Source organism: Typopeltis vanoorti, chromosome 19 (genome assembly GCF_054136105.1).
Source record: "Typopeltis vanoorti isolate ZY-2024b chromosome 19, IOZ_Tvanoo_1.0, whole genome shotgun sequence".
Taxonomy (NCBI): Eukaryota; Metazoa; Arthropoda; class Arachnida; order Uropygi; family Thelyphonidae; genus Typopeltis; species Typopeltis vanoorti.
The window spans coordinates 58865549-58892607 of NC_143567.1; the positions used below are offsets into that span (position 1 = coordinate 58865549).

The 27059-nt window shown below is 37.1% G+C and overlaps 1 protein-coding gene across 1 annotated transcript in view; it reads left to right on the forward strand.

The window, feature by feature from the left end:
* Positions 1 to 27059, forward strand: part of LOC150096149 (polycomb protein eed-B-like) — a 196477-nt gene that overhangs the window by 78434 nt on the left and 90984 nt on the right. The window contains exon 6 of the mRNA XM_090409523.1: positions 12660 to 12741. Coding sequence (XP_090265649.1) covers positions 12660 to 12741 — 82 coding nt within the window. The remainder of the gene's footprint in view (positions 1 to 12659; positions 12742 to 27059) is intronic.

The following is a 27059-nucleotide window of genomic DNA, read 5'->3' on the forward strand; positions in this document are numbered from 1 at the left end:
CTCAAGACCTTACATTTTGCTGCATTAAACTGACACTCCCCCATTAATTTGCCCATCTATCTAGCCTATTCAAATCCTCTTGCAGGGCTACCGCATCTGCACTATTACTAATAATCCTTCCCAGCTTCACATCATCCGCAAACAACTGAATAATCTCCTTGCAATCCACTAGCAATGTCATTGATATAAAGGTTAAACAATATAGGTCCTAGTACTGAGCTCTGTGGGACCCCACTTGTAACCCTCTGCCTCCTTGAAACTGCTCCACCATGCACAACTCTCTGATACCTATCAGACAGCCAATCCTGAATCCAGTTGACCAATCTGACATCCAGACCCATGTGCTGCAACTTAAATAAGCTTATCGTGTGGCACCCTGTCAAATGCCTTCGCTAAGTCTAAGAAAATTGCACTATATGCCTTTCCCTCATCTAATGTTCTTGTAACTTTATTATAAAAGGCTAGCATATTACTAAAACAAGAGCGCCTTTCACAAATCCATGTTGACTCTCACAGGTAACATTACCCTCATCTGCCCAATGCTGTATAAGGTCCCTCACTACTTTCTCCAAGATCTTAACAACTACTGATGACACACAGACCTATAATTAGACACTTCCAGTCTGTTAACACCCTTATGCAATGGCACTATCTTATCTTCCTTCCATTCCCTGGGCCTTTGCCGAAGCCAGACTTTCATTGAAAAGCCAGGTTAAAGGCACTGTCAGTTCCCTAGCACATTCTCTCAAAACTCGTGGTGAAATACCATCCAGTCCCAAAGCTTTACTGACATCCAGAGTACTCAGTATCTGAAACACACTCTCCTCCTGTACCTCTAAACCTCAAACCCGCCCTATCCCTCTAGCATTAAAACTGACTCCTCTAGGATGAAATACTCCAATAAAGTGTTTATTGAACAATTCCACTATGTCCTCTGCATCAGTCACTCTATTCCCATTTTTATCCCACAATATCATTCTTCACATTCCAGTCATTTCTTCTCCTACTGGCCACATAGATAAAAAATTCCCTAGGATTTTCTTTGGATCTTAGGGCCAATCTCCTCTCATATTCCAGTTTTGCTTTCCTTACCACACTAGTCACTCTTCTGGCCTGTGTCTTATATTCTTCATGCATCCTCTCTTCACCTGTCTCCTTATATCTCTTCCATAGCCTCTTTTTCGCATGCAATTCCTGTTTAATATTGTTTGTCATCCACTTGACTCCAAATTGTGTCCTCTTCTTCACTCGTGGTATACAACTTACCATTGCTGCTAACAAATATTCTTTCACAATTTCCCACGCACTAATGATATCCCGGCCTTCCAATTCCTCCCTCCATGAAACTTCCCGAAGTTGACGTCTAAGACTATTATAATCACCTGCATTATAATTCCACATAAGTTCCCTTCTCTTTGATGCTCCTGCATGTCTATTCATTTTCCAAGTCAAAACCATATGGTCACTCTCTCTCTCCAACTGGTGGGAGAGATGTCATCTCAGTTATTATCAACTCTTCTGATGCTATAACCAAATCCAAAACTCTTGAACCTCTTGTTCCCTCTGTTACATGTTGCCTAAGACATTTGTCCCTCAAGAATTCTAGAAATTCCATTCCCCTATTGCTACATGCATCTTCCTCTCTCCAATTTATACTATCATCATCATCATCAAATTCCTGCCATGTACCCTCAAGGGGTGTACAGGATATGACAGTACTACATGAAAAAATTACATCATTACTAACTTCCTATCTACAATTTTCCTCCAAATCAGTCTGTTACTTGTCAAGACTCCAACATTATCAGATCTTATATTTCTATCGTCTAAGGCACTTTGTACCGTATCAATCCACCTATATCTTGGTCTTCCTCTGGGTCGTTTTCCTGCCAACCTGGCAGAGAACACTTGTTTTGCTATCTTTCCTCTCCCATTCAATTTAAGTGACCATACCATCTGAGATTAGCTCTGCTAACGCATTCCTGGATGCTGACAATGTCAAGTTCCTTCCTAATATCCTCATTTTTAATATGATATTGCCATTGATGCCATCTGTTCAAGCCTCTAATCTTTCTCAGGACTCTCATATCTGCGGTCTCTAGTCTTTGGTCAAGTGTTTTACTTCTGACCCAGCTCTCAGATCCATAAGTTAAAATTATCTTGAACACAGTCTTGTATACAGCTAATTTAGTGTTCCGACTAATTTCTTTCTTATTCCATATGAATTTATTCAATTGATTGAATAAATTCATATGGAATAAGAAACAACAGATGCTGATTCTGTTGTCTATTTCTATATTTAGTTTACCATCTTCAGTAAAAATCATGTCTAAGTAGCTGAAATGTTTTACTTGTTCCACAGGTTCTCCATTCACAACACAGTTGACATTTTCAATGATTCTGCCTATTTTCATTGTCTTTGTCTTTTTATTGCTGACCTTCATACCATATCTATTACAACAGCTATTCAATTTAGTCAGAGAATCTTGCAGACTTGTAGCGGATTTATTTAGAAGTATAACATCATCCGCATAAAGCAAAGAGCTGACATTAACATCTCCAATTTTGATATCAGGTTTAATACCACATTCCTTCATAATGTGATCCATATAGATAATGAATAACAGAGGGGATAATGTACATCCTTGTCTCACACCAGATTTAACATTAAACCATTTTCCTGTACTTCCTTCAATTCTAACTGCTGACTCACAACTCAAATAAAGACTAAGTATTGCTTGATATAATGCCCCATTGACACGTATAACTGCAGCGTATTGAATAGCTTCTCTCTTGGCACCTTGTCCAAATCGACAAAACTTAAATACAGATCTTTGTTATATTCCCATGCTTTCTCGACTATTTGTCGTAAAGTGAAGATCTGATCCTGACAGCCTCTATTTGGCCTGAATCCAGCTTGTTCTTCACCAAGCTTTTCTTCCACAATTCTTCTCAACGGTTTCTCAAGTATACTTGCATAGATCTTGCCAGGAACACTCAGCAGGGAAATACCTCTGTAATTCTCACATTCAGTTTTATTTCCCTTTTTATATATGGGTACTATGAGAGCTCTACTCCAATCATCGGGAATTCGTCCCTCTGTCCAGGCTTTCTGAACTATGCAGTGCAGCCACTGTAAGACTCTTATACCACCATACTTCAGAATTTCTGGTCGAATATCATCTACTCCTGCTGCCTTTCCACATTTCAAGCCTTTGATGGCTTTTTCTACTTCAAGTATGGATATGAATTCCTGACTGCATGCCTGGTCAGTGTTTTTTATCACTGTGCTGTCATCACTGCTTGTTTCATTTAGCAGTTTTTCAAAGTAATTACTCCATACTTCAAGGATATCTTTTTCTCCTGTTTTCATTTCACCTTTATCATCTCTAATTCCTTTTACAGAACTCTTTCCTCCATTCCTAAGCTTCTTCAACAACCTCCAGAATATTTTGCCACCTTCTTGATATTTATTTTCTATATTCTTGCCAAAGTCCTCCCATGACTTTTGTTTAGCTAGTTTTACACACTGTTTAGCTTTCTTACATTTGTCTCTGTATTCTGTAAGAGTAAAAGCTGACTTATTTGCCAGGAACTTTTGATATGCTTTCTTCTTTTCCTTCACTGCCTCTTTAACTTCCTGTGTCCACCCGGGAGTTCTGATTTTTTTATCCTTGCACACAACCTCACCACATGCCTCTCTGGCAGAATCAATCAATGTTTCCTTCAGAGTTTGCCGCTGAATCTCCAAGGTTTGATTCCTGTTCTCAAACTCTTTCATTTTCTTTTCAATAATATTTCTGTATTTTAGTCTACAGTTCACATCTGAGATCTGCTCAACATTTATTCGCTTTAAAACTTTCTTACATGTTATTCTTTTCAATATGAAATTCAATTTTATCCTGCTCAAGTCTAAATAGTGATCACTTCCAATTTCAAATCCTCTGTATACTCTGGTGTCCTGCACCAGGGAGAAAACATCACTATCAACAATAACATAGTCAATGAGACTTTCTTATTCCTAGCCTCTTCTCTCCATGTGAATTTGTGCACATTTTTATGTTAGAACATGGTGTTAGTAATAACCAGTCCATGTCCTGAGCAAAAATCCAACAGATATTTGACATTATTATTAGCTTTGCTCTTTTCTCCAAATTTTCCCAAAATATTTTGGTATGTCTCACAGTCATTTCCTACTCTACTATTTAGATCCCCAACAAGGACCAACTTTTCCTTTTTCATTGTGTCCGTTGCTTTTTCTAAAGCCTCAAAAAATTCCTCCACTTCTACCTTAGTAGAACCTTCTGTGGGACCATAGGCACAAATAAGTCTCATTGTCCAGTTCCCCATTCTCATATTTGCCTACATTACTCTTCTTGAGACTGACTGCCATTCAAGAAGATTAGCCTCGTATTTTGTGTTGAATACTATGGCTACTCCTTCTTTTCCTTGATTGTCATTGCCTGAATATAACATTTTGTATTTATTGCTCAGAAAGATCTCACCAGTTTTGGTCTTTTTTTCAGTCATCCCTATTATGTCGATCTGGTACTTATCTAATTCCTCAGCTAGCTCCATTTCTTTGCCATTCAGGCTTCTTACGTTGATAGTACCGATCTTTAACTCTGGTGATGTTGAGTTGGGGTTTGTTTTCAGATTTGTTCCAGTAGTTGACTTTTCGCTGTTCGCCCTGGTTCCCTGGCGAAAACAACGGGGGCCTTGTTTAACCGGGCGACGCCCCAGCCGGCATGAAATTTTGTCATGTTGTACCATCATTTTTTATTTTGGTTTAACCAATAAGAATACAATTTGGTCGGCTTAATCCCAAATTGCCAGCCAATCCTCGTTCGTTCAGTATCAAGGTAGATACCCAACAGGGTGCACCACGAGAAGGTGAGGATTGGACATTAGGTCAGAAGCCCTGGTTGGTTCTCCGCATTCCTTTAAAGGCTATGTGGAGGTCTCCTCTCAGTTATACAGCTTTGACCCTTAAGCACACCAATTTATACTACTGTAGTTAAAATCTCCCATAATCATTCTTCTTGCACTTGCCAAACTTAGCTGTCTAAACATTTCCTGATCCACATCCTCTGTGCTCCTGAGTCTGTAGCAACACCCCACTAAATATCTTGTCTTGCCTACCTCTACCTCACACCATATGCTCTCAAAATCATTTGTCTCACTTCCTTCCAAAGCCTCCACTCTTAGAGGACATAGGTCATCACTTATCATAAACAGTACCCCACCACCACGCTTTCCCCTCCTATCCTGACGAAAAATGCTATACCCAGCGACTTCTATTCCTGTTATTATATCCGCTTCTGTCAACCATGTCTCGGTGATCCCAATAATTTTTGGCCAGGCTGATGCTATCTGCGCCACCAATTCCTCTCCCTTATTCCAGATACTCCTGGCATTAGTATAAAGCATATAAATGCCGTTGTTTCTATATCCAGCATTATCCCTTCTAGACTCCACTGGGCTCAGTGTTACCTGACATCGTCTCCCTTCTCCCAAGTATCCATTCCCACAAGAGGCCACCCCTGCTATCATCCTCCCTGGGACACACTGACTCGTTCAGAACAGCAATCTCTCTCTCCAGATGCTTACGTCCTTCCTCATTCAAATGTAAGCGGTCTCTCACATACAATTCCTCTCTTTCCTCAAACACACTCCAAGCATCCACATATACCAGTCCTCTCCTGTCACACATTCCCGCTATTATGCCATTCAATATCACCGCTCTTCTGCTCAGCTCAGCTCATTATCATACCTAAGGAACACGCACACTGTTTTTCATCTCTCTGTCTTCTTCCATACAGCCTCAAGCAAAAATCTCATATGTCTCGCTGCCAGACTTACATTACCACTCAAGTCATTTGTTCCTGCCATCACAATCATCTCATCCACCCTTTCACCTCTCTTAATTGCCATAGCCACCCTTTCTATTATTCCTCCTGGAAAACACTCCTCATGCATCCTATCTTGAACACCATGGATCATTAAGTCGCCATACATTATACCTCTTACCATTCTCTCTCTCTCCTATTGTTTCCATTCTCTCCTCTTCTTTCATTCCCATAGGTCTCTCTCATTCTCTCTTCTAGCATTCCCATACCTCTCTCTCCTACTGTTTCCATTCTCCCCTCTTCTAGCACTCCCGTACATCTCTCTCATTCCCTCTCTCCTACTGTTTCCGTTTTCTCCACTTCTAGCACTTCCATATCCCTCTCTCATTCCATCTCTCCTACTGTTTCCATCCTCTCGTCTTCTAGCATTCCCATTCCCATTGAAATGCCTATAGTGCACGTGTGGTATTGAATGACTGGCAAGTCAAAGTGATTGAAATTGCTGGGACTATAGGCATTTCAAAAGAACGTGAAGGATATATTTTGCATGAAGAATTGCAAATGAAAAACTTTGTGCAAGATGAGTGTCGTGCTTGCTCACAGCAGATCAAAAACACACTTGCATGAAAATCTCTAAACAGTGCTTGGAACATTTTAACAAGAATAAAAACAGATTTTGTGTGTTGATTGATTACTATGGATGAGACTTGGATTTACCATTACACAGCAGTCAAAAGAGTGAACAGAAGCCAGTTGTTCAGCCGAAGGCAAATTTGGTTCCATCAGCAGGAAAGGTCATTGCATCGGTGTTTTAGGATGCTAAAGACATTTTGTTTGTTAATTATCTTGAAAAGGGTAAAACAATAACCAGGGAATATTATTCTGATCTTTTAACCAGACTAGAAGAAAAAAATCACCTTTCATCAGGACAATGCACCTTCCTGCAAAGGTGTTTTGGCAATGGGAAAATTAAGGGATCTGCACTATGAATTGTTGGAACATCCCCTCTATTCCCCCAGATTTGGCTCCCTCTGACTTCTATCTCTTCCCAAAACTAAAACTTTTCCTTCACTGGTCAGCATTTTATTCAAATCAAGAGGTTCAACTGTAGAGGGGTATTTTGCAGATCTTACTGAGAACCAGTACAGGAATGGGATAATGGCACTGGAGCATCTCTGGAATAAATGTATTAGTCTTAAGGGAGATTATGTTGAAAAATAAAAATAATTTTGAAATTATAAATCGTTTTTTCATTGTTAGACTGAGAACTTTTCAGACCACCCTTGTATTCTTTTTGATGTTAAATTATCATTCATCATTACTTTTGTTTTGTTTGACTTCATCTTCAACCCAGTTTGACTGGACATTTCAGCTAATTCTATTTCAAGGTTTTCATCCAAGATAGAACTATATCACCAGCAAAAACACACAGAGAGAGAGATTAGCTAGAATTTTTTCATTAATTTTAATTTCTCCATTCTTTCAGTTCAGTTCATTGGGAGATATTTTCTCTCTTATATATACAGGGTGTTCGGGATAAATTTGACAGTTTCGTAAGGAAAAAGAAAATCTTCTTTGTATCTATTAAATTTAATGAATTGACAAAAAAACATTACAGGCAGAGTTAATTACAATACTATCAACAAGATTTACTCAAAATAACCACCATTAGCATCGATCACAGCTTCAATTCTGCTTCGGAACCTCGAACAAGCTGATGCTACAGTCTCCCTGGGAAGGGCCGCAAAAACTGTTTTAATTTTATCCATTAACTGGGCTTTTGTATTACTGGAAGTGCGATTGGTGTCTTTTTCAACTGCGCCCCATACAAAATAATCCATGGGGTTAAGGTCTGGGGAGTTTGGAGGCCAAACATTTGGACTGGTGAAGTCGTAGAAATTTTCAGACAACCATTTTTGACTTTTCCCAGAGGTGTGGCAAGGGGCCGAATCCTGCTGCCATACATACGGCCTACCATTGGCTACCCTTGTTATCCAGGGCTTGACTACAGTTAGCAACTCCACGAACAAAGCCCGAATTCCAATGCCAGGGTTCTTCAACACCTGTTCCTGCAGATTTGCGAGGAATTCTGCTGTACGAACGCAATCAGATCGTCTGCTAGGGATCTTTCTTCTTGCTACATCCTCGTAGTCACCATTGCAAGTCTCTAGTTCATGCCTGATTGTTTTTACTGTATTCAGGGAGCATTGGGCAGCAGTCGTAATATCCTTATTTTGATGGCGGGCACGAATCATCATGATACAAGTTATTCTCTTCCATGATTCAGGTGGGTTCCAGCTATCCATCCTTTCTGACATCTTGTATATGAATGAAGAAGGGTCCAAACTTTTAAATGAAGAGAAGTGTGTGTTAATACATGTAACTTACGGAAAAATATAATTAATTATAAATATGTCAAATTTATCCCGAACACCCTGTATATATATATATATATATATATATATATATATATATATATATTCGTTTTTTATATAAACTGACTAAAAATCCGAGAATTATAACAAATTAAGATTTATTGAATACGTAACATGTTTCATTGGATCAACTTCATCAGGCGTTAAGAACATAGAAAGCTATTAAAAGACACTGAAAAAAAAACATTGAAACACTCTAAAGCTATAAATTCGACTGTAAATTACAATTATTATGAACTTGAGCTATAGGCCGTGTTAAAGTTCTATTGTTGTACACCTGTACGTGTGTGGATCCACGAGATTGCCAGTATCTGATAGTAGAGCTGAAAGAGTCAGGCAAATTATAGCTGAGATTATTGTTCATATGAAGAGGGTCCAAGGTAATTTCTTTTGACTCGACAATGCAGCATTCTACCTTATCATGGCAAATGAAATGTGCAGGTTTGAAGTTGTTGTCCAATTTACTTCATGTTAGCGGCTTTCGTTATTTGTGTTTATTGAAAACAGGAAATGGCCTGATAGGGCAGTAGCCCTGGTTCTCTTGTAAGCAATGTATGTCTCTCTGGTGTTCCTCGAGACGTAGGAGGATAGATTTCTCCGTTTTGACATAGTAAGGTTTTCCGCACTCACATGTGATTTTGTATACACCTGGGAATTGTAGAAGGTTGTGAGCTTGTTTGTAATTGCTGAAACTTGATCTTATTTTTGGAAGAGTCGAGATGCATGTTTGTATGTTAAACTTCTTTAAGATTCTACTCAGTTTTTTGGATAGTGTGCTGATATATGGCAAGGAGATATAACCTTTGGAGTCATCCTGTGTCTCTACGTTGACAGTGGAATAATTATTTGTTAATACTTTTTAAAGAGTAGCCATTGCTTTTAAAGGTCCATTTAAGATGTTGTAGAATCGTGCAAGATCTGACAGTACAGATCTTGCACGATTCGCTAGAGTTGATATAATACCCAACTTTTGCGCTGGATGGTGATGTGAGGATGCATGCAGATATCTGTCCGTGTGTGTCGGCTTTCTAAATATAGAGACTTTTATGGACTCAGGCGTCGAGAAGCACATACACACACATACTTCTTGACTCTTCCAAAATTAAGATTAAGTTTCAGCAATTACAAACAATCTCACAACCTTCTATAATTCCCAGGTGTATACAAAATCACATGTGAGTGTGGAAAACCTTACTATGGCCAAATGGAGAAATCTATCCTCCTGCGTCTCGAGGAACACCAGAGAGACATTGCTTACAAGAGAACCAGGGCTGAAATATTTTACTTTCTATATTCCTGTCTTTTTCATGCCAAATATGTCACAACTACTATTCAATTTCATTAGAATTATTCTGGTGGCTTGCACTGGGATGTATTTAGGAGTACACCATCTGCATAAAGCAAAGAGCTAAGTTTGAAATCTCCAATTCTAATATCAGGTTTAATGCCACTTTTCTTCATAATGCAATCCATATAGATGAAGAGTAGGAGTGAAGATGTGCATCCTTATTCTGCCCCTGATTTACATCCACCCATCTTACAACTTAAATTTGGAAATAGACAATACAATAAGCTGGTATGGTGGAGAACCAGTTGAATACATTTATATGAAATAAGAGAGAAATCAGCCAAAACATGAGTGTTCAAACCAGTTTTCATTTATGGATCTGAGAGTTGAGTTAGAAATACAGCACTTCATCAAAGACTAAAGACCACAGATATGAGAGTTCTGAAAAAATTAGGGGATTGAGCAGATGGCATCAATAGCTGAATCATATTAAATATGAAGATATTAGAAATGAACTTGACATTGTTAACATTCAAGAATGTGTGAACAGAGCTAATCTAAGGTGGTATAGCTGGTCAATTAAAATGGGTGAGGTAAAAGTTAGTGAAACAGCCATTTTGCAAAAGATAGCAGGAAAGAAACTCATATGAAAACTAAGGTGTAGGTGAATCGATTCAATTGCAAGTGCCTTGGAAATTCGAAATGTTAGAGACAACAATATTGGAGTGCTGACAAGCGATAGATTTGGAGGAAAATTGTTGATAGGAAATTAATAATAATGTTAACTTAATCAAGTAGTGCTGTCATAGTAGCCTTGAACACCCCTTAAAGGGTACATATCTGGAAATTGGTGGTGATGATGATGTATTTGTCTTGCTCCTTTATATCTACTGGATTTTTTATTAAATATTTGTTTTGTCTAGATTTGATTCTTTCTTCTTGCTTTCTGCATTCAATTCATTTATCAATTCTTGAAGTTTTTTTGATGATTTGCCTAAAAGAACGTCGTCGGCATAGTTGGTGATTTAGCTTTTTTCCATTTACTGTAATTCCTCTGTTTTTCTATTCCAGATTTTTAAATATTTCTTCTAAGGTCATCATAACCCTTAGCTAATTCCCTTTTTTATTGGAAATTTCATATTGGTTTCCGATTTTTCTGGTGGAAAACTTTATATATTGGCTATTCATAACTGTACTTTTTGAGGAAATTACAATGTATGCTGAATATTAATTTCAATAACTTTAATTCATACTTCTGATATTTTGCCATTGTCTGGAAACATGGTACAATATATGTTCCTGCAAGCACTAATACCGAGTAAATGAGGCTGAAGTAAGGCAACCAGAAGTACACTAATGTCCCAAATTGCCCCCCCTCCCATAGTGGGCTAAAATGAGCGAGCGGCCTTGACTATTGGGTTGAGGACGAGTGCTTTCCAAATTTCTTGAGGTTTGGGAAGTTTCTTAAGGCTGCAACAGATTACTGAAATAGTCTCTCATATTTGTATTTGCTATGGTGAAGTATAGTGGCCCCTTCTTCCAGCATAATATCCTGTGGTGAGATGTTGAAAGCATGGTCAGCAATTTCAGAACAGACATTGTGGCAAAACTGGATGTAGTCCACATGTTTGAAAATTTTGATATTGGATATCTTACTTGCTTGGCCATTGTAGGACAGTTTGCAACTGCAGGAAACCTGGTAAACAACACCTGGTAGGTCTAGGGAGTGTGGCTGGTCTTTGGTAGAGCATATAAGGGATGCCAATCTCTTATATGGTCTGTAAGTGGTTGTAAAGTTGTATTTCTTTGAGTTTTTTGTTAATTTTTTTTCAAATGTGCCCCAGGTATATCGAATGGTGGTAGCCTTTTGTAGTCTCTGTTTCAGAGGAGGGGTTGCAGTTATGGGGTTTAATATTTTTGTTGCTTCTATCGACAATATTCTGTCAACTAGAGGCTGTTCACCTTGGAGACCTGCTGCAGATATAGGTTCAGTCCGGCACGAAAATCACTCCCTCCCTCTCAGATTTTCAAGGGCCGACAGGAGCGCTCTGGACACTGCAGGAGGCACGGTGCACTATCACAACTTTTCAACACACCCTCATATATTTCTGTATTTTGTTATATTTCCTTTGTTGCCTAATTGTAACATCATTTGCTTATTTGGATATTCATTTTTGCTTTAGTGAAAGTTTTTAGCTTTTACTGTTTGTTGTAGTGAGCTTAAAATATCATTGATGTTATGGGACTAAGTCAAGACTTTGACCCATAACATCAAGATGATTTTTATATAGTACATCTCTACTGTATTTTTAATCCATATGGAAATCCCCTCCCATTGATGGTTTAATTTCAGTTACTTTAAAAGAAGTTTGGAGAAATGTGCTAACATCAAAAAATTATATACTTGGCTTAATTGTTCATTTTGTCAGCTTTGAATTTTTTTTTAAAGTTGAGGTGAAAGTAATACTTTTAATACACAAGTTGCAAGCAAATGATATTTAAAAACATTTAAAGCTGTAATGCAACTGTTTAAATATCCAATATTTGAAATACTAAACTATGGACAGTTCCTTGTATCTGAAACATAGTGTTGGTTTTATTTCAAAATATTCTAGGTATTCTAATTCAAGAAATTGTCCACTGTACTTTCGAGTTCAGGTGAATATCACCATTGTTATATCCTATATCAGTCATTTTATGCTCTGTATCCATTTATCTGAATGTAAATGCAATTTCATTGGACATTCATATCGACGTTTTGATTGATGCACAAGCATACCATGGCTGGTAGGATGGTTAAAAAAATTTTTAATTAATTTCAATAAATTACTCAAATTACGTATTTTACTGGTGCACACACTATCACAACTAGTTGCCTTATAAGTTTGATCACTTACTGGCTGTAATGATGATGAAACCCATTAATGCTGACACTTCATGTACCTCAGCATGATAATTGAGAAATAATTTAGTTTAGCTAAAAGAAAACTAGTGATTAAGTGTTTTAAGAATTCTTAATCTTGATTCTATACAGTACTGTTCTTTGTTGTTTTGCACATCAATTCATTATTTTCCCCCCCCAATTAGCATTATATTGGTCATGGAAATGCCATCAATGAACTCAAGTTTCATCCTCTAGATTGCAATTTATTGCTCTCTGTTAGTAAAGGTAAGATTATTATATTTGTTTATTGTTTCAGTGTTAATTAAATACAGAGAATGAAACACATGTGCCTTATGGTTTTCAAGAAATGATTTTTGTTAAAGTTTCCATTAATATTTTTATAAATGAACAAAAACATCCAAACCACCTTTTTTTTTTTTACCTGACAGCTGTTTTACACTCATCTTTTTCCATAATAATCTTTAGCACTGCCAGTATTACAGCATTTTAATATGATTTTTAGTGGAACCTGTGGCATAGTAATTAAATAATAAAGTAACACGTAAAAACCACAGTGAAATCTTTAATTAGTAAAAAGACAGATATTTCGCACTAAAAATAATAGTACATCTTCAGTGTCTGTAATAGTAATAGGAAAGGAATACAGGCAAACGTTCAGTTGATCACCTATTAAAATACAATTGTTACCACGTGCTAGGAAATAATAGAAATAACAAATTTAATCTATTAAGATAAATGGTTTTTTACATAAGATAAAAGTCTCCCAGATCTTTGAGAGCGACATACAGTCATTTCTATTTAAATTCGGTCGGTGTAAGATAGTTTCACAACTTTCTTTGAATAAGTGTTCATATTTGAATCTGCATCTATGGAGGAGAACTATTACTGCTACAGACACTGAAGATGTACTATTATTTTTAGTATGAAATATCTGTCTTTTTACTAATTAAAGATTTCACTGTGGTTTTTACATGTTACTTTATTATTTAAGCATTTTAATATAGCATTCATTTATTACATTAATAATAGAACCTTCTCTACGTAGAAAGAAAACAAACAAACAAACAAAAAAAAACGAACATATTTATTATCGAGGTGATGATATAGCATATAGATTATAACACAGATAGTTTATTATGTTGTTATGCATATTTGGTTTCATGCTACTAGGCATATTTAGTGTTATTAATTACATCGTATTGTAAATCTGTACTTTTCAGTTACATGTTTAGCGATTTTTCATTTATCCAACCTCCAAATAATTATACCGACCATCAGAGTGATTTCTCAGTGCATTTGGATAACTGATGGATTACATACTTACAATATTCTTATTCCTTGCTTTCCATTTTATTAAGTTTCAATGGTTTAATGTTGTAGAAGACTGATAGTGTAGCTGAAAAAATTTAGAATTACTAAATCATAACATCTCTTCCTCAGAGGAAGAAATGTTATGACCTAATTCATTTATTAATTTATAATGTACTTAACTTTTTTATTTGTAGTAAAATCAATAAATATTTTATTGCTATTCATCTTAAATAATACAGTCAACAAGAACTTTTCAGCTAAAAATGAATGAAGCTAAGACATTTGAGAGGATAGCACATGAAAACTGTTGTATAAATTAAAAAATATAGGACTGGAATATAAACTGATGTACAGGTATCAGTTATACAGGGGAGTCTCCTAGATTTAAGGTGACAGTGGTGGTGGTCCCTAAAGATCAGTCCCTGGACCATTGTTGTTCAGTGTATATGTTAATGATATTGGGAAGGACTTGACAAATGTTCATTTGTTTGTTTGCTGATGATGCTAGTTAGGGAGGGTAATCAGATATGGTACTGTTAATATATGCATCATTTGAATGACTTTGATGGGCTGGAAATGTGGACAGATTTGCTGTCAGTTTAGTCTTAGTAATGTAAAGAAGTAAACTTTGGTGTGATGAGATTTCCAACAACATATTGTTAGTATTATGCTTAGTGGAGTTTTAGTGGATAAGAATCATCAACCTCTCCAATAAAATTAAAACCAGAAATAATATCATTTCAAGGCTTGCCGGAACAACCTGGGGCTGTGGTGCAGAAGTCCTAAGGTCGTCTGCACTAGCCCTCGCATTCTCTGCAGCAGAATATTGTGCCCTGTCTGGGAAAGAAGTACACACACACACACTAACATTATAGATACCCAGCTAAACTCTACCATGCACACAATTAGTGGGACAGTGAGAAGCACCCCTCTCTCCTGGCTGCCTATTCTAACTAACCACCACACATACGGAGAAGACAAGCCTCAGTTAAGGAATTAATAAAGCAATGAGTAACCCACTCCTGCCCCTACATCAGACTCTCATAAACCCACCCAGTCTTTGCCTCAAATCTAGAAAGCCTCTCTGGTCCATGGACGAACTCTCTTCAGCTGTGCTGCCATCAATATCTGACATATGGAGAGAATACTGGTCCAACAAACAGCTTCCTGGTAGAAGATCCCTGTGCCCCTCAGCCTGGTTTTGATCTTCCTAGGAAGATTTGGTCATCAATAAACATCAGAACTAGTCAGGGCAGGTGTGGCTACCTTCTACATAAATGGGAGCTGTCAGATCACCCTTATTGTGATTGTCCTCCCATGGTTCAGACGATTACTCATATTGTGTACGACTGCCCAAGGCGCCAATTTCACGGTGGTGGCCTACAGGACATCCATCTCACCACGAAGACGTTATTCTCATAGTCCTCATCATGGTATCAACAGATGTGAAATTGGCCTCCTCTAATGGATCAAGTTTTCTCACACAAGACACAACTGCTCTCTAATTAAACCTCGGATACAGCTATATTTATGTTGTGAGAACATGCAGCCTTGTCATACTTGTTACAGCAGGACGATAATTGTCCCTGGCTTGATTATGACAAGTTACTTTTATTTTATTTATGAAAAAAAAGGAAAGACTTAGAAAACTGGTTGTGCCTTTTATGTAATGCATGGGTATCAAACACACAGGCTGCATGCGGCCCACGACGAATATATTTGCGGCCCAGCCAAACGTTTCTACATGTATCTGTGTTGCATGCATTTCCTTTACATGCAGACGAACCATTTCCCCCACTATTTCTACCAGCTGATTATATACCTACTATCATGTGCCAGTGCCACGCCCAAGTCTAGTCTTCAGTCTTGTTTGAACTGACTTGTTTGGTGTGGTTAACAGGAAATATTTCGCTTTTGGTGAACAAGAAAAATAAGTTTATTTACATTACGCTTATTAATTTGTGCAGTTATTTAGTGTCTGTTAAGTTGATGTTCAAGAATAAATATCAGTTTTTATTAATTATTATTAATTTGTATTCAGGCATGTATCTATCGAAACCAAGTGATAGTAATAAACGAAAAATTGCTGGTGAACATCAAAATTTCCAAGAAAAGTGGGAATTGGAGTATTTTTGCTGTGAAGTAAAAAATAAAATAATCTGAATGATAAATGCATGTAAACACAAGAAAGATATTTAATTAACCAGATATTTCAGTCTGGAAATAGCAGACCATCCTCAGTGGTATTACAAGAACAGTTATAAAAAATACAAGCTGCAATATTAACATATAATAATAAAAAATACAAGCTACAATATTAACAGGGGTGCTTAAGAGTCAAAGCTGTATAACTGAGAGGAGACCTCCACATAGCGCCTTTAAAGGAATGCGGAGAACCAACCAGGGCTTCTGATCTAATGTCCAATCCTCACCTTCTCGTGGTGCACCCTACTGGGTATCTACTTGGATACTGAACGAACGAGGATGGGCTGGCAATTTGGATTTTTGGCCGACCAAATTGTATTCTTATTGGTTAAACCAAAATAAAAAACGATGGTACAACATGACAGAATTTCATGCCAGCTGGGGCGTCGCCCGGATAAACAAGGCCCCCATTGTTTTTGCCAGGGAACCAGGGCGAACAGCGAAAAGTCGGCTACTGGAACAAATCTGAAAAAACACCTCAACTCAACATCAACAGAGTTAAAGATCAGTACTATCAATGTAAGAAGCCTGAATGTCAAAGAAATGGAGCTAGCTGAGGAATTAGATAAGTACCAGATCGACATAATAGGGGTCACTGAAACAAAAAAGACAAAAACTGGTGAGATCTTTCTGAGCAATAAATACAAAATGTTATATTCAGGCAATGACATCAAGGAAAAGAAGGAGTAGCCATAGTATTCAACACAAAATATGAGGCTAATGTTCTTGAATGGCAGTCAGTCTCAAGTAGAGTAATGTGGGCAAATATGAGAATGGAGAACTGGACAATGAGACTTATTTGTGCCTATGGTCCCACAGAAGGTTCTACTAAGGTAGAAGTGGAGGAATTTTTTGAGGCTTTAGAAAAAGCAACTGACACAATGAAAAAGGAAAAGTTGGTCCTTTTTGGGGATCTAAATAGCAGAGTAGGAAATGATTGTGAGACATACAAAAATATTTTGCGAAAATTTGGAGAAAAGAGCAAAGCTAATAATAATGGCAAATATCTGTTGAATTTCTGCTCAGGACATGGACTGGTTATTACTAACACCATGTTCCAAAATAAAAATGTGCACAAATTAACATGGAGAGAAGAGGCAAGGAATAAGAAAAGTCTCTATAAAGTGATCACTATATAGTCTTTATCCTGCTCAAGACTATATAGTCTTGAGCAGGATAAAATTGAATTTCATATTGAAAAGAATAACATGTAAGAAAGTTTTAAAGCGAATAAAAGTTGATCAGCTCACAGATGTGAACTGTAGACTAAATACACAAAGATTATTGAAGAAAACATGAAAGAGTTTGAGAAGAGTAATCAAACCTTGGAGATTCACTGGCAAACTCTGAAGAAAACATTGATTGGTTCTGCCAGAGAGGCATGTGGTGAGGTTTTCTGATGGACACAGGAAATTAAAGAGACAGTGAAGGGAAAAGAAGAAAGCATATCAAAAGTTCCTGTCAAATAAGTCAGCTTGTGCTCTTAGAGAATACAGAGTCAAATGCAAGAATGCGAAACACTGTGTAAAACTAGCTAAACAAAAGTCATTGGAGGACTTTGGCAAGAATATAGAAAATAAATATCAAGAATATGGCAAAATTTTCTGGAGGTTGTTGAAGAAGCTTATGAATGGAGGAAAGAGTGCTGTAAAAGGAGTTAGAGATGATAAAGGTAACATGAAAACAGGAGAAAAAGATATCCTTGAAGTATGGAGTAATTACTTTGAAAAACTGCTAAATGAAACAAGCAGTGATGACAGCACAGTGATAAAAAAACACTGACCAGGCATGCAGTCAGGAATACATATCCATACTTCATATCCTCTGTCCAGGCTTTCTGAACTATGCAGTGCAGCCACTGTAAGACTCTTATACCACCATACTTCAGCATTTCTGGTCACATATCATCTACTCCTGCTGCCGTATGGTGGTATAAGAGTCTTACAGTGGCTGCACTGCATAGTTCAGAAAGCATGGACAGAGGGACGAATTTCCAATGATTGGAGTAGAGCTCTCATAGTACCCATATATAAAAAGGGAAATAAAACTGAATGTGAGAATTACAGAGGTATTTCCCTACTGAGTGTTCCTGGATCTATGCAAGTATACTTGAGAAACGTTTGAGAAGAATTTTGGAAGAAAAGCTTGGTGAAGAACAAGCTCGATTCAGGCCAAATAGAGGCTGTCAGGATCAGATCTTCACTTTGCGACAAATAGTCGAGAAAGCATGGGAATATAACAAAGATCTGTATTTAAGTTTTGTCGATTTGGAAAAGGCATATGACAAAGTGCCAAGAGAGAAGCTATTCAATACGCTACAGTTATATGGTGTTCATGGGGCATTATATCAAGCAATACTTAGTCTTTATTTGAGTTGTAAGTCAGCAGTTAGAATTGAAGGAAGTACAGGAAGATGGTTTAATGTTAAATCTGGTGTGAGACAAGGATGTACATTATCCCCTCTGTTATTCATTATCTATATGGATCACATTATGAAGGAAAGTGATATTAAACCTGATATCAAAATTGGAGATGTTAATGTCAGCTCTTTCCTTTATGCGGATGATGTTATTCTTCTAAATAAATCCGCTACAAGTCTGCAAGATTCTCTGACTAAATTGAATAGCTGTTGTAATAGATATGGTATGAAGGTCGGCAATAAAAGAGACAAAGACAATGAAAATAGGCAGAATCATTGAAAATGTCAACTGTGTTGTGAATGGAGAATCTGTGGAACAAGTAAAACATTTCAGCTACTTAGACATGATTTTTACTGAAGATGGTAAATTAAATACAGAAATAGACATCAGAATCAGAAAAGCTGATATGGCAGGAAGGGAACTGAATAAATTCATCTTGAATAAGAGAGATATTAGTTGGAACACTAAATTAGCTGTATACAAGACAGTGTTCAAACCAGTTTTAACTTATGGATCTGAGAGCTGGGTCAGAAGTAAAACACTTCACCAAAGACTAGAGACCGCACATATGAGAGTCCTGAGAAAAATTATAGGTGTGAACAGATGGCATCAATGGCAATATCATATTTAAAACGAGGATATTAGGAAAGAACTTGACATTGTCAACATCCAGGAATGCATCAGCAGAGATAATCTCAGTTGGTATGGTCACTTAAACAGAATGTGCGAAGAATGATTAGCAAAACAAGTGTTCTCTGCCAGGTTGGCAGCAAAACGACCCAGAGGAAGACCAAGATATAGGTGGATTGATATGGTACAAAGTGCCTTAGGCGATAGAAATATAAGATCTGATAATGTTGGAGTCTTGACAAGTAACAGACTGATTTGGATGAAAATTGTAGATAGGAAGTTACTAATGATGTAATTTTTTTCATGTAGTACTATCATATCCTGTACACCCCTTGAGAGTACATGGCAGGAATTTGATGATGATGATCTCAGGTGGTATGGTCACTTAAACAGAATGGGCGAGGAAAGATTAGCAAAACAAGTGTTCTCTACCATGTTGGCAGCAAAACGAACCAGGGGAAATCCAAGATATAGGTGGATTGATATTGTACAAAGTGCCTAAGATGATAGAAATATAAGATCTGATAATGTTGGAGTCTTGACAATTAAGAGACTGATTTGGAGGAAAGTTGTAGATGGGAAGTTAGTAATGATGTAAATTTTTTTCATGTAGTACTATCATATACTGTACACCCCTTTAATGTACATGTCATGAATTGGATGATGATAATGATGAGAATATTAACAATAGATCTTTTAAAATAGGACAAGCTGAGTGATGTTATATCACTAAGTATGAAACGTAATATTTTGAAGTAGAGACATGATTTTAAAAAAAAAATTAATGAGTAATCTTGATTAGACTTTTCCAGATTTTTGATATAGATATACAGTCATTACGATTCAGGTTGGGACGATGGATCAAGGCCTCCACACTTTCCTTGAACAAACGTTCAAAACTATAACGGGATCTATGTAAGAGGCGAGTCCTGGACCAAAATATGTTGTGGTCAGTTTCAATCCCGTGCTGAGCCAATCCAGACTTTTCAGGTTTGTTGTGAAGAATGGAGGATTGATGTTCTTGGATTCTTTTTTCAAGAGAACGTCTAGTCTGTCCAAAATAGGATAGATCACAGTTGCACATAATTTGATAAACTCCAGGAAGAGATAAAATTGAGCGTTTGGCTTTAGGAGAAGGAAAATGAAAAGACAATTTGTTAATAGGTGAATAAGTAGCTGTTAAATCATATTTCTTTAAAATTCTTGCGATAGGTTCTGAAATACCGGAGTTATAAGGAATTGGCACTCGACGTATTGAAACTTTGTTGTTTTTTGGAGGATTATAAGAATGGAGAAGATGTTGAGTACTTTTTTCAGAAAAGCCATTGAGTTTCATGTGTTGTTGGATAGTAAAACGTTCTTTCTGTAGATAATCAAAGGTAGAATTATTAGCTTTTACTCTTCTGATGAGGCATTTTATAATTCCTGTTTTTTGACATGGATGATGGGCTGATTCTTTAAGAATATAACAACCTGTGAACGTTCGTTTGCTGTATACTGTAGATATAAGAATATTTGAAGGTGGCCGGATGAGGAGAATGTCTAAAAAAGATAACTGGTTGTTTTCTTTTATTGCCATAGTAAACTTTATACAGTGATGCAAGGAATTGATACTGTTTGAAAAAGAAGGTAAAGAGTTTTGCTATGTGGCCAAATAGTAAAGATGTCATCTATATATCTTACCCAAAAGGATGGTTGAGGGAAAATAGATGAGAAGAGAACTTTTTCTAAATGTTCTAAATAAAAGTTGGCTAAAGCAGGAGAAAGAGAACTTCCCATGGTCGTTCCTTCTACCTGGCTGTAAAATTTATTTTGACATGCGAAATATCCAGAATGTATTACGAAATCAAACAGTTTCATAACATCTTCAGGAAAGATGTCAGCAAGTAATTTTAAAGTTTCCTTGAGAGGTACATTGGTATATAAAGATTCTATATCAAAGCTAACCATAAGATCTGTAGGTTGTAATGAAACATTTTTTAATTTTTATAAGAAATGTGAGGAGTTCTTTAAAAAAGAATTTGAGTTGCCAATGTAAGATTTCAATAATTTAGCTAAATATTTGGCTATACGGTAAGTTGGAGAATCAATACAATCTACTATTGGATGGAGATGATCAGAATTCATAAGATTCCAAAGATTTATAAGAGTTAATCTTATGAATCTTTGGAAGACCATAAAATCTAGGAGGTCTTGCAAAATGAGTTTAAATCTTTCAGTTGTGTCTTTATCTAAACTGATGACTTCATCTAAGAGAGAATTTAATTTCTTTAGTTGTCTGTTGGTTGGATTATAATCAATTTCTTGATATGTGGAACGACCTCGCAGCAAAAGAGAAAGTTTTCTTCTGTAATTTGCTGAGTCCATAACTACACTTGCTTTTCCCTTGTCAGCTTTGGTGATAATGAGGTGATTATTTTTTCTCAAGGACTGTAAAGATTTCATTTCAGAAGGAGATGTGTTGGAAGGAGGAAGTTTGGCCTTAAGTAGAGAAGAAGCAACTTCTAGGTGAAGAGCATTAGCTTTATCACTAGTTAGATGACTGAGATTTCGTTCAATGTTAACTAGGAAATCTAGATATGGTATCTTATTAGGAACAATAGAAAAATCATGTCCTTTTGATAGGATGAGGGTTTCGTTTTCAGTTAAATGACGTCTGGATATATTGACAATCCAATTATCTGGAGTTATGAAGGGCTTGGATTGTCTAGATGAAAGAGCTTCATATTTACGGTTTAGATGTTGACTTAGTTTGTGAAAGGGTGCATGGTGGCCATGGAGTGGGAATGATGAACCAGGAAGAAGAGAGGGTTGTGGACTTTGCAGTAGCTTTTGATCTGGCAATTGTGAACTCGTTTTTCTACAAGAGGGAAGAACATTTGATAACATTTAGGAGTGGTAACAAGTTCACAAATTGACTACATTTTGACTAGAAGAAAACATCTTAAGGTTGTGACAAATTGTAAAGTAATTATAACAGATCGAGTAGCACAGCAACACCAACTGCTGTGTGCAGACTTTAAAATAAGATCGAAGATAAGAACCTCTGGATGCCATTAGATGAAGACAATTAAGTGGTTTTGCTTAAAAGAGGAGAGTGTGAGGAATCATTTTAGGGAGAGGGTGTTAGAGAGGATTTCAGATGGACTGAAAAGTGTACAAGATTGGTGGAAACATAATTCAAAAGTAATCCTGAGCTGTGTAATCGAGGTGCTTGGTGAGACATCTGGAAAGATTAGAGAGCAGAAGGAAGGTTGGTGGTGGAATAATAATGTAAAGTTGCAGTGACAGCTAAGAGGAGGGCAAAGCAGAAGTGGGATGAGTCAAGAGTGGAAGAGGACAGAGAGGTGTACAGAGAGAGAAAAACCAAGAAGCCAAGAGAGTTGTGACACAGGTGAAGGCCATGGCATATCAAGATCTGTACGATCAATTAGAAACAAAGGAAGGACAGAGAAAAATTTACTAACTAGCGAAATGTAGAAATAAAGCAGCAAAGGACATCTTACATGTGAGGCAGATCAAAGATGCTGAAGGAAGACTATTATGGAGGGATGTGGACATAAGAAACAGATGGAAAATATACTTTGAGGGACTTTGGAATGAGGAAAATGCAAGGACTCACAGAGAATTTGGGGAGCCTTATGAGGGGATGGTGCAGAACATTAATAGAGTGGAAGTGAAGCCATAAAGAGGATGAAGAATGGAAAATCGGTGGGCCCGACAGAATTCCAGTGGAGGCATGAAAGGCACTGGGGGAAGAGGGAATTGACCTGCTGTGGGACCTGTTCATGAAAGTTTGCCAACAGGAAAATATACCCGAGGAATGGAGGGAGAGTACTCTTCTCCCCATCTACAAGGATAAAGGGGATGCACAAGACTGTAAAAATTACAGAGGAATAAAGTTGATGTCCCACACAATGAAAATCCTAGAAAGGGTTCTTGATGGTAGATTGAGGAAGGAGGTGGAGATTACAAAGGAACAATTTGGCTTCATGCCTGGTAGATCAACAACAGATGCTATCTTTGGGTTACGGCAGATGATGGAAAAGTATCGAGAAAAACAAAGCTACATTTGGCATTTATTGATCTGGAGAAAGCATACGATAGAGTGCCAAGGCAAGACGTCTGGAGGTGTCTGAGGGAGAAGAAGGTTCCTGAGAAATATGTCAGGTTGGTGCGGGAAATGTACAGAAATGTGAAGACAACTGTTCGGACCTGTCTGGGACAGACAGAAAGTTTTCAAGTAACAGTTGGCTTGCATCAAGGATCAGCATTAAGTCCTTTTCTGTTTAATATTGTGATGGAGGTGGTAACAGAGGAGGTGAGAGAAGATGCGCTTTGGACAATGTTGTATGCAGATGACATCTTGCTGTGTGCAGATTCAAGAGAAGAAGCGGGAACTAAACTGGAAAGATGGAGAAAAGTACTGGAAGAGAGAGGTATGAGACTGAGCAGAAGTAAGACAGAGTATATGTGTTGCACAGTGGGCAGTGGACAAGAGACAGATCTGGAGCTGGAAGGAAATGTCATCAGGAAGGTGAGAGATTTTAGATACTTAAGTTCAACAGTGGAAGAAGATGGAGGAGCTGAGAAAGAAGTGGGATTCAGGATACAAGCGGGTTGGAGGAACTGGAGGGAGATGGCTGGAGTGCTATGCAATAAGAGGGTGCCGAGCAATCTGAAAGGCAAAATCTATAGGACAGTAGTGAGGCCAGCTATGACATATGCTATAGAAACTGTGGCCCTGAGGAAAAATAACATCAGCAGGATGGAAGTAGCAGAGATGAGAATGCTTAGGTGGATGTGCAGTGTAACCAGAAAGGATCGTCTGAGAAATGACTATGTCAGGGAAACAGTGAAAGTTACAAACTTAGGAGCGAAAATACAGGAGGCAAGGTTGAGATGGTTTGATCATGTGATGAGGAGGGAGGACGAATATGTGGGAAGAAGGGTCATGCAGGTGGATGTGCAAGGAAGGCAGAAGCGTGGACGGCCAAAGAAGAGATGGAGGGAGCTGGTAGAAGAGGACTTGAGGATGAAGAACTTGGATGTGGTGACAGTCCAAGACAGGAAGGTGTGGAGGAGACTCGTTATCAACAGTGACCCCACTTAAGTGGGAGAAGCTGCAGAAGAAGAAGAAGATGTTGACTTAGTTTATTATAAGCACATTGAGTGGAACGTTTAGCCACATTTAGAGCTGTGTGAGAAAGATGTGGATAAATCAGCAAATTCTTATCTTTCACAGGGAAAATGCCTACCAAAATAACCAGTAAATTAGGAAAACTTTCAGTTATACAAGGTAGGTTATGAGCAAAGATCAATTTCTTAAAAAAATGCCGTGACAACAAGATTATTCCCAATTCCGCTAAGATTAAAGAAACAATAAAATCTCCTGGAGCTCATAATACTTACCGGAACACCAGTTTACCTCTAATCCATAACCAACTTAAAGCTGCTAAATGTGACCTAGCTATTCACAGTTATCTTATTTCTGATCTGCACACCTATATTTTCACAAATTTGGATCCACATCTTTCTCACATAGTTCTAAATGTGGCTAAACGTTCTACTCAGCGTGCTTATAATAAACTAAGTCAACATCTAAACCGTAAATCTGAAGCTCTTTCATCTAGACAATCCAATTATCTGGAGTTATGAAGGGCTTGGATTGTCTAGATGAAAGAGCCTCATATTTACGGTTCTACTTAGCTATATACATAGCTACTTATTCACCTATTAACAAATTGTCTTCTCATTTTCCTTCTCCTAAAGACAAACGCTCAACTTTATCTCTTCCTGGAGTTTATCAAATTATGTGCAACTGTGATCTATCCTATTTTGGACAGACTAGACGTTCTCTTGAAAAAAGAATCCAAGAACATCAATCCTCCATTCTTCACAACAAACCTGAAAAGTCTGGATTGGCTCAGCACAGGATTGAAACTGAGCACAACATCCTTTGGTCCAGGACTCACCTCTTACATAGATCCCGTTATAGGTTTGAACGTTTGTTCAAAGAAAGCGTGGAGGCCTTGCTCTATCGTCCCAACCTGAATCGTAATGACTGTATATCTATATCAAAAATCTGGGAAAGTCTAATCAAGATTACTCATTAATTTTTTGTTTTATTATTTTTTTTTTATTTTTTTAAATCATGTCTCTACTTCAAAATATTCCGTTTCATACTTAATGATATAATATCACGCAGCTTGTTCTATTTTAAATGATCTTTTGTTAATATTCTAGCTTGTATTTTTTATAACTGTTTTTGTAATACCACTGATAATGATCTGCTATTTCCAGACCGAAATATCTGGTTAATTAAATATCTTTCTTGTGTTTACGTGCATTTATCATTCATTCTTATGTCACAAGTATCCTTAAAACGGCAATAAAATAATCTGATTAATATGTAATAATGTAATCAGTGTACCAAAGTTATACAACATTAATCGTCACTATGAAGAACATAAATCAAAATATATGGTAATTATGAGGGATTAACGAGACAAGAAAAGTTGAAAGAGCTCAAGTCGGGACTGAAAAAACAACAGTTCATGTTTACTAAAGTATCACCAAAAAGTGAAGCGGCGGTGCATGCAAGCCACGTCTTCTCGGAGTTGATAGCTAAACACTCGAAACCTTTTACTGAAGGTGATTTCATTAAGGAACATCTAATTAAAGCTGCAGAAATTATTTGTCCTGAAAATATGAAGGCTTTTCAAATAATTTCTTTGTCTCAAAATACAGTTGCGGAAAGAATTACTGATTTGGCCGACAATTTAAGTGTTCAGATCAAAGCAAAATCATCTAGTTTCGAAGCTTTTTCCATTGCCCGTGACGAGAATACGGACATTGGGGGCGTAGCTCAATTAGCTGTGTTTCTTCGTGCTTGCGACATGGATTTCAACATTTTTGAGGAATTATTGGAACTAGTACCAATGCATAACACTAGTACAGGACAAGATATATTTAATTGTGTTTTTGAACTTCTGAAAAAATGCAATCTACCTCTGTCAAAATTAACTTTTGTAGCTAGAGATGGAGCTCCTTCTATGACCAGAAAAAACAATGGTTTCATAGCATTACTGCAAAAAAAAACAAAGTGAAGTTTATGATGGATCCAAGATTCATCATACGCATTGCATTATACATCAAGAAGTATTATGCGCAAAAGTAATAAACATGGTAAATGTGTTGACATCTATCAAAAAAATCATTAATTTCATAAAATCTCGAGGCTTAAATCAGCGACAGTTCTCTGCTTTCTTAAGTGAATTAGACAGCGAATATTCCGGTTTGTCTTCCTATACCGAGGTATGTTGGCTATCCTGCTCCAAGATTCTTAAACAATTCTGGGACTTGAAAGAAGAAATATGTCAGTTCTTAATAACTAAAAATCAAGACACAAGCCTGTTTTTTGACACAGTGTGGTTGCAAGATTTATCCTTCATGGTTGATATAACAAAACGCTTATGTGATTTAAATTTAAAACTGCAATGAAAAGATCAGATCATTACGAACATATGTGACCGAGTTAAGGCATTCAAATGTAAACTAGTTCTTTGGGAAAAGCAGTTGAAAAATGAAGATTTAACACTTTCTGACATGCAACATGAACAAATCAAGTTTAAGTGAAACTGCATCGTATCAAAAATATGCAGAAAAAATTGTAAGCCTTAGAACTGAATTTGAAACAAGGTTTGCAGATTTAAAATTTTTGGAAGACAAGTTTTCTTTGTTTTCTTCGATTTTTTCAATAAATATTGAATCAGTACCTAATCAAATGCAATAGGAGATAATTGAGATCCAGTGCGATTCAGATTTGAAGGCAAAATTTAGTGAAGTTAGCGTGTCTGGATTTTACAAATATTTACCTGCCAGGTTTAAAAATACTCGAAAATTCGCATATGAAATTATATCCATGTTTGGAAGTACTTATCGGTGTAAGCAGTTATTTACAATTATGAAGTGAAATAAGTCTCCTGCCAGATCCAGAAATACTGACATTTACCT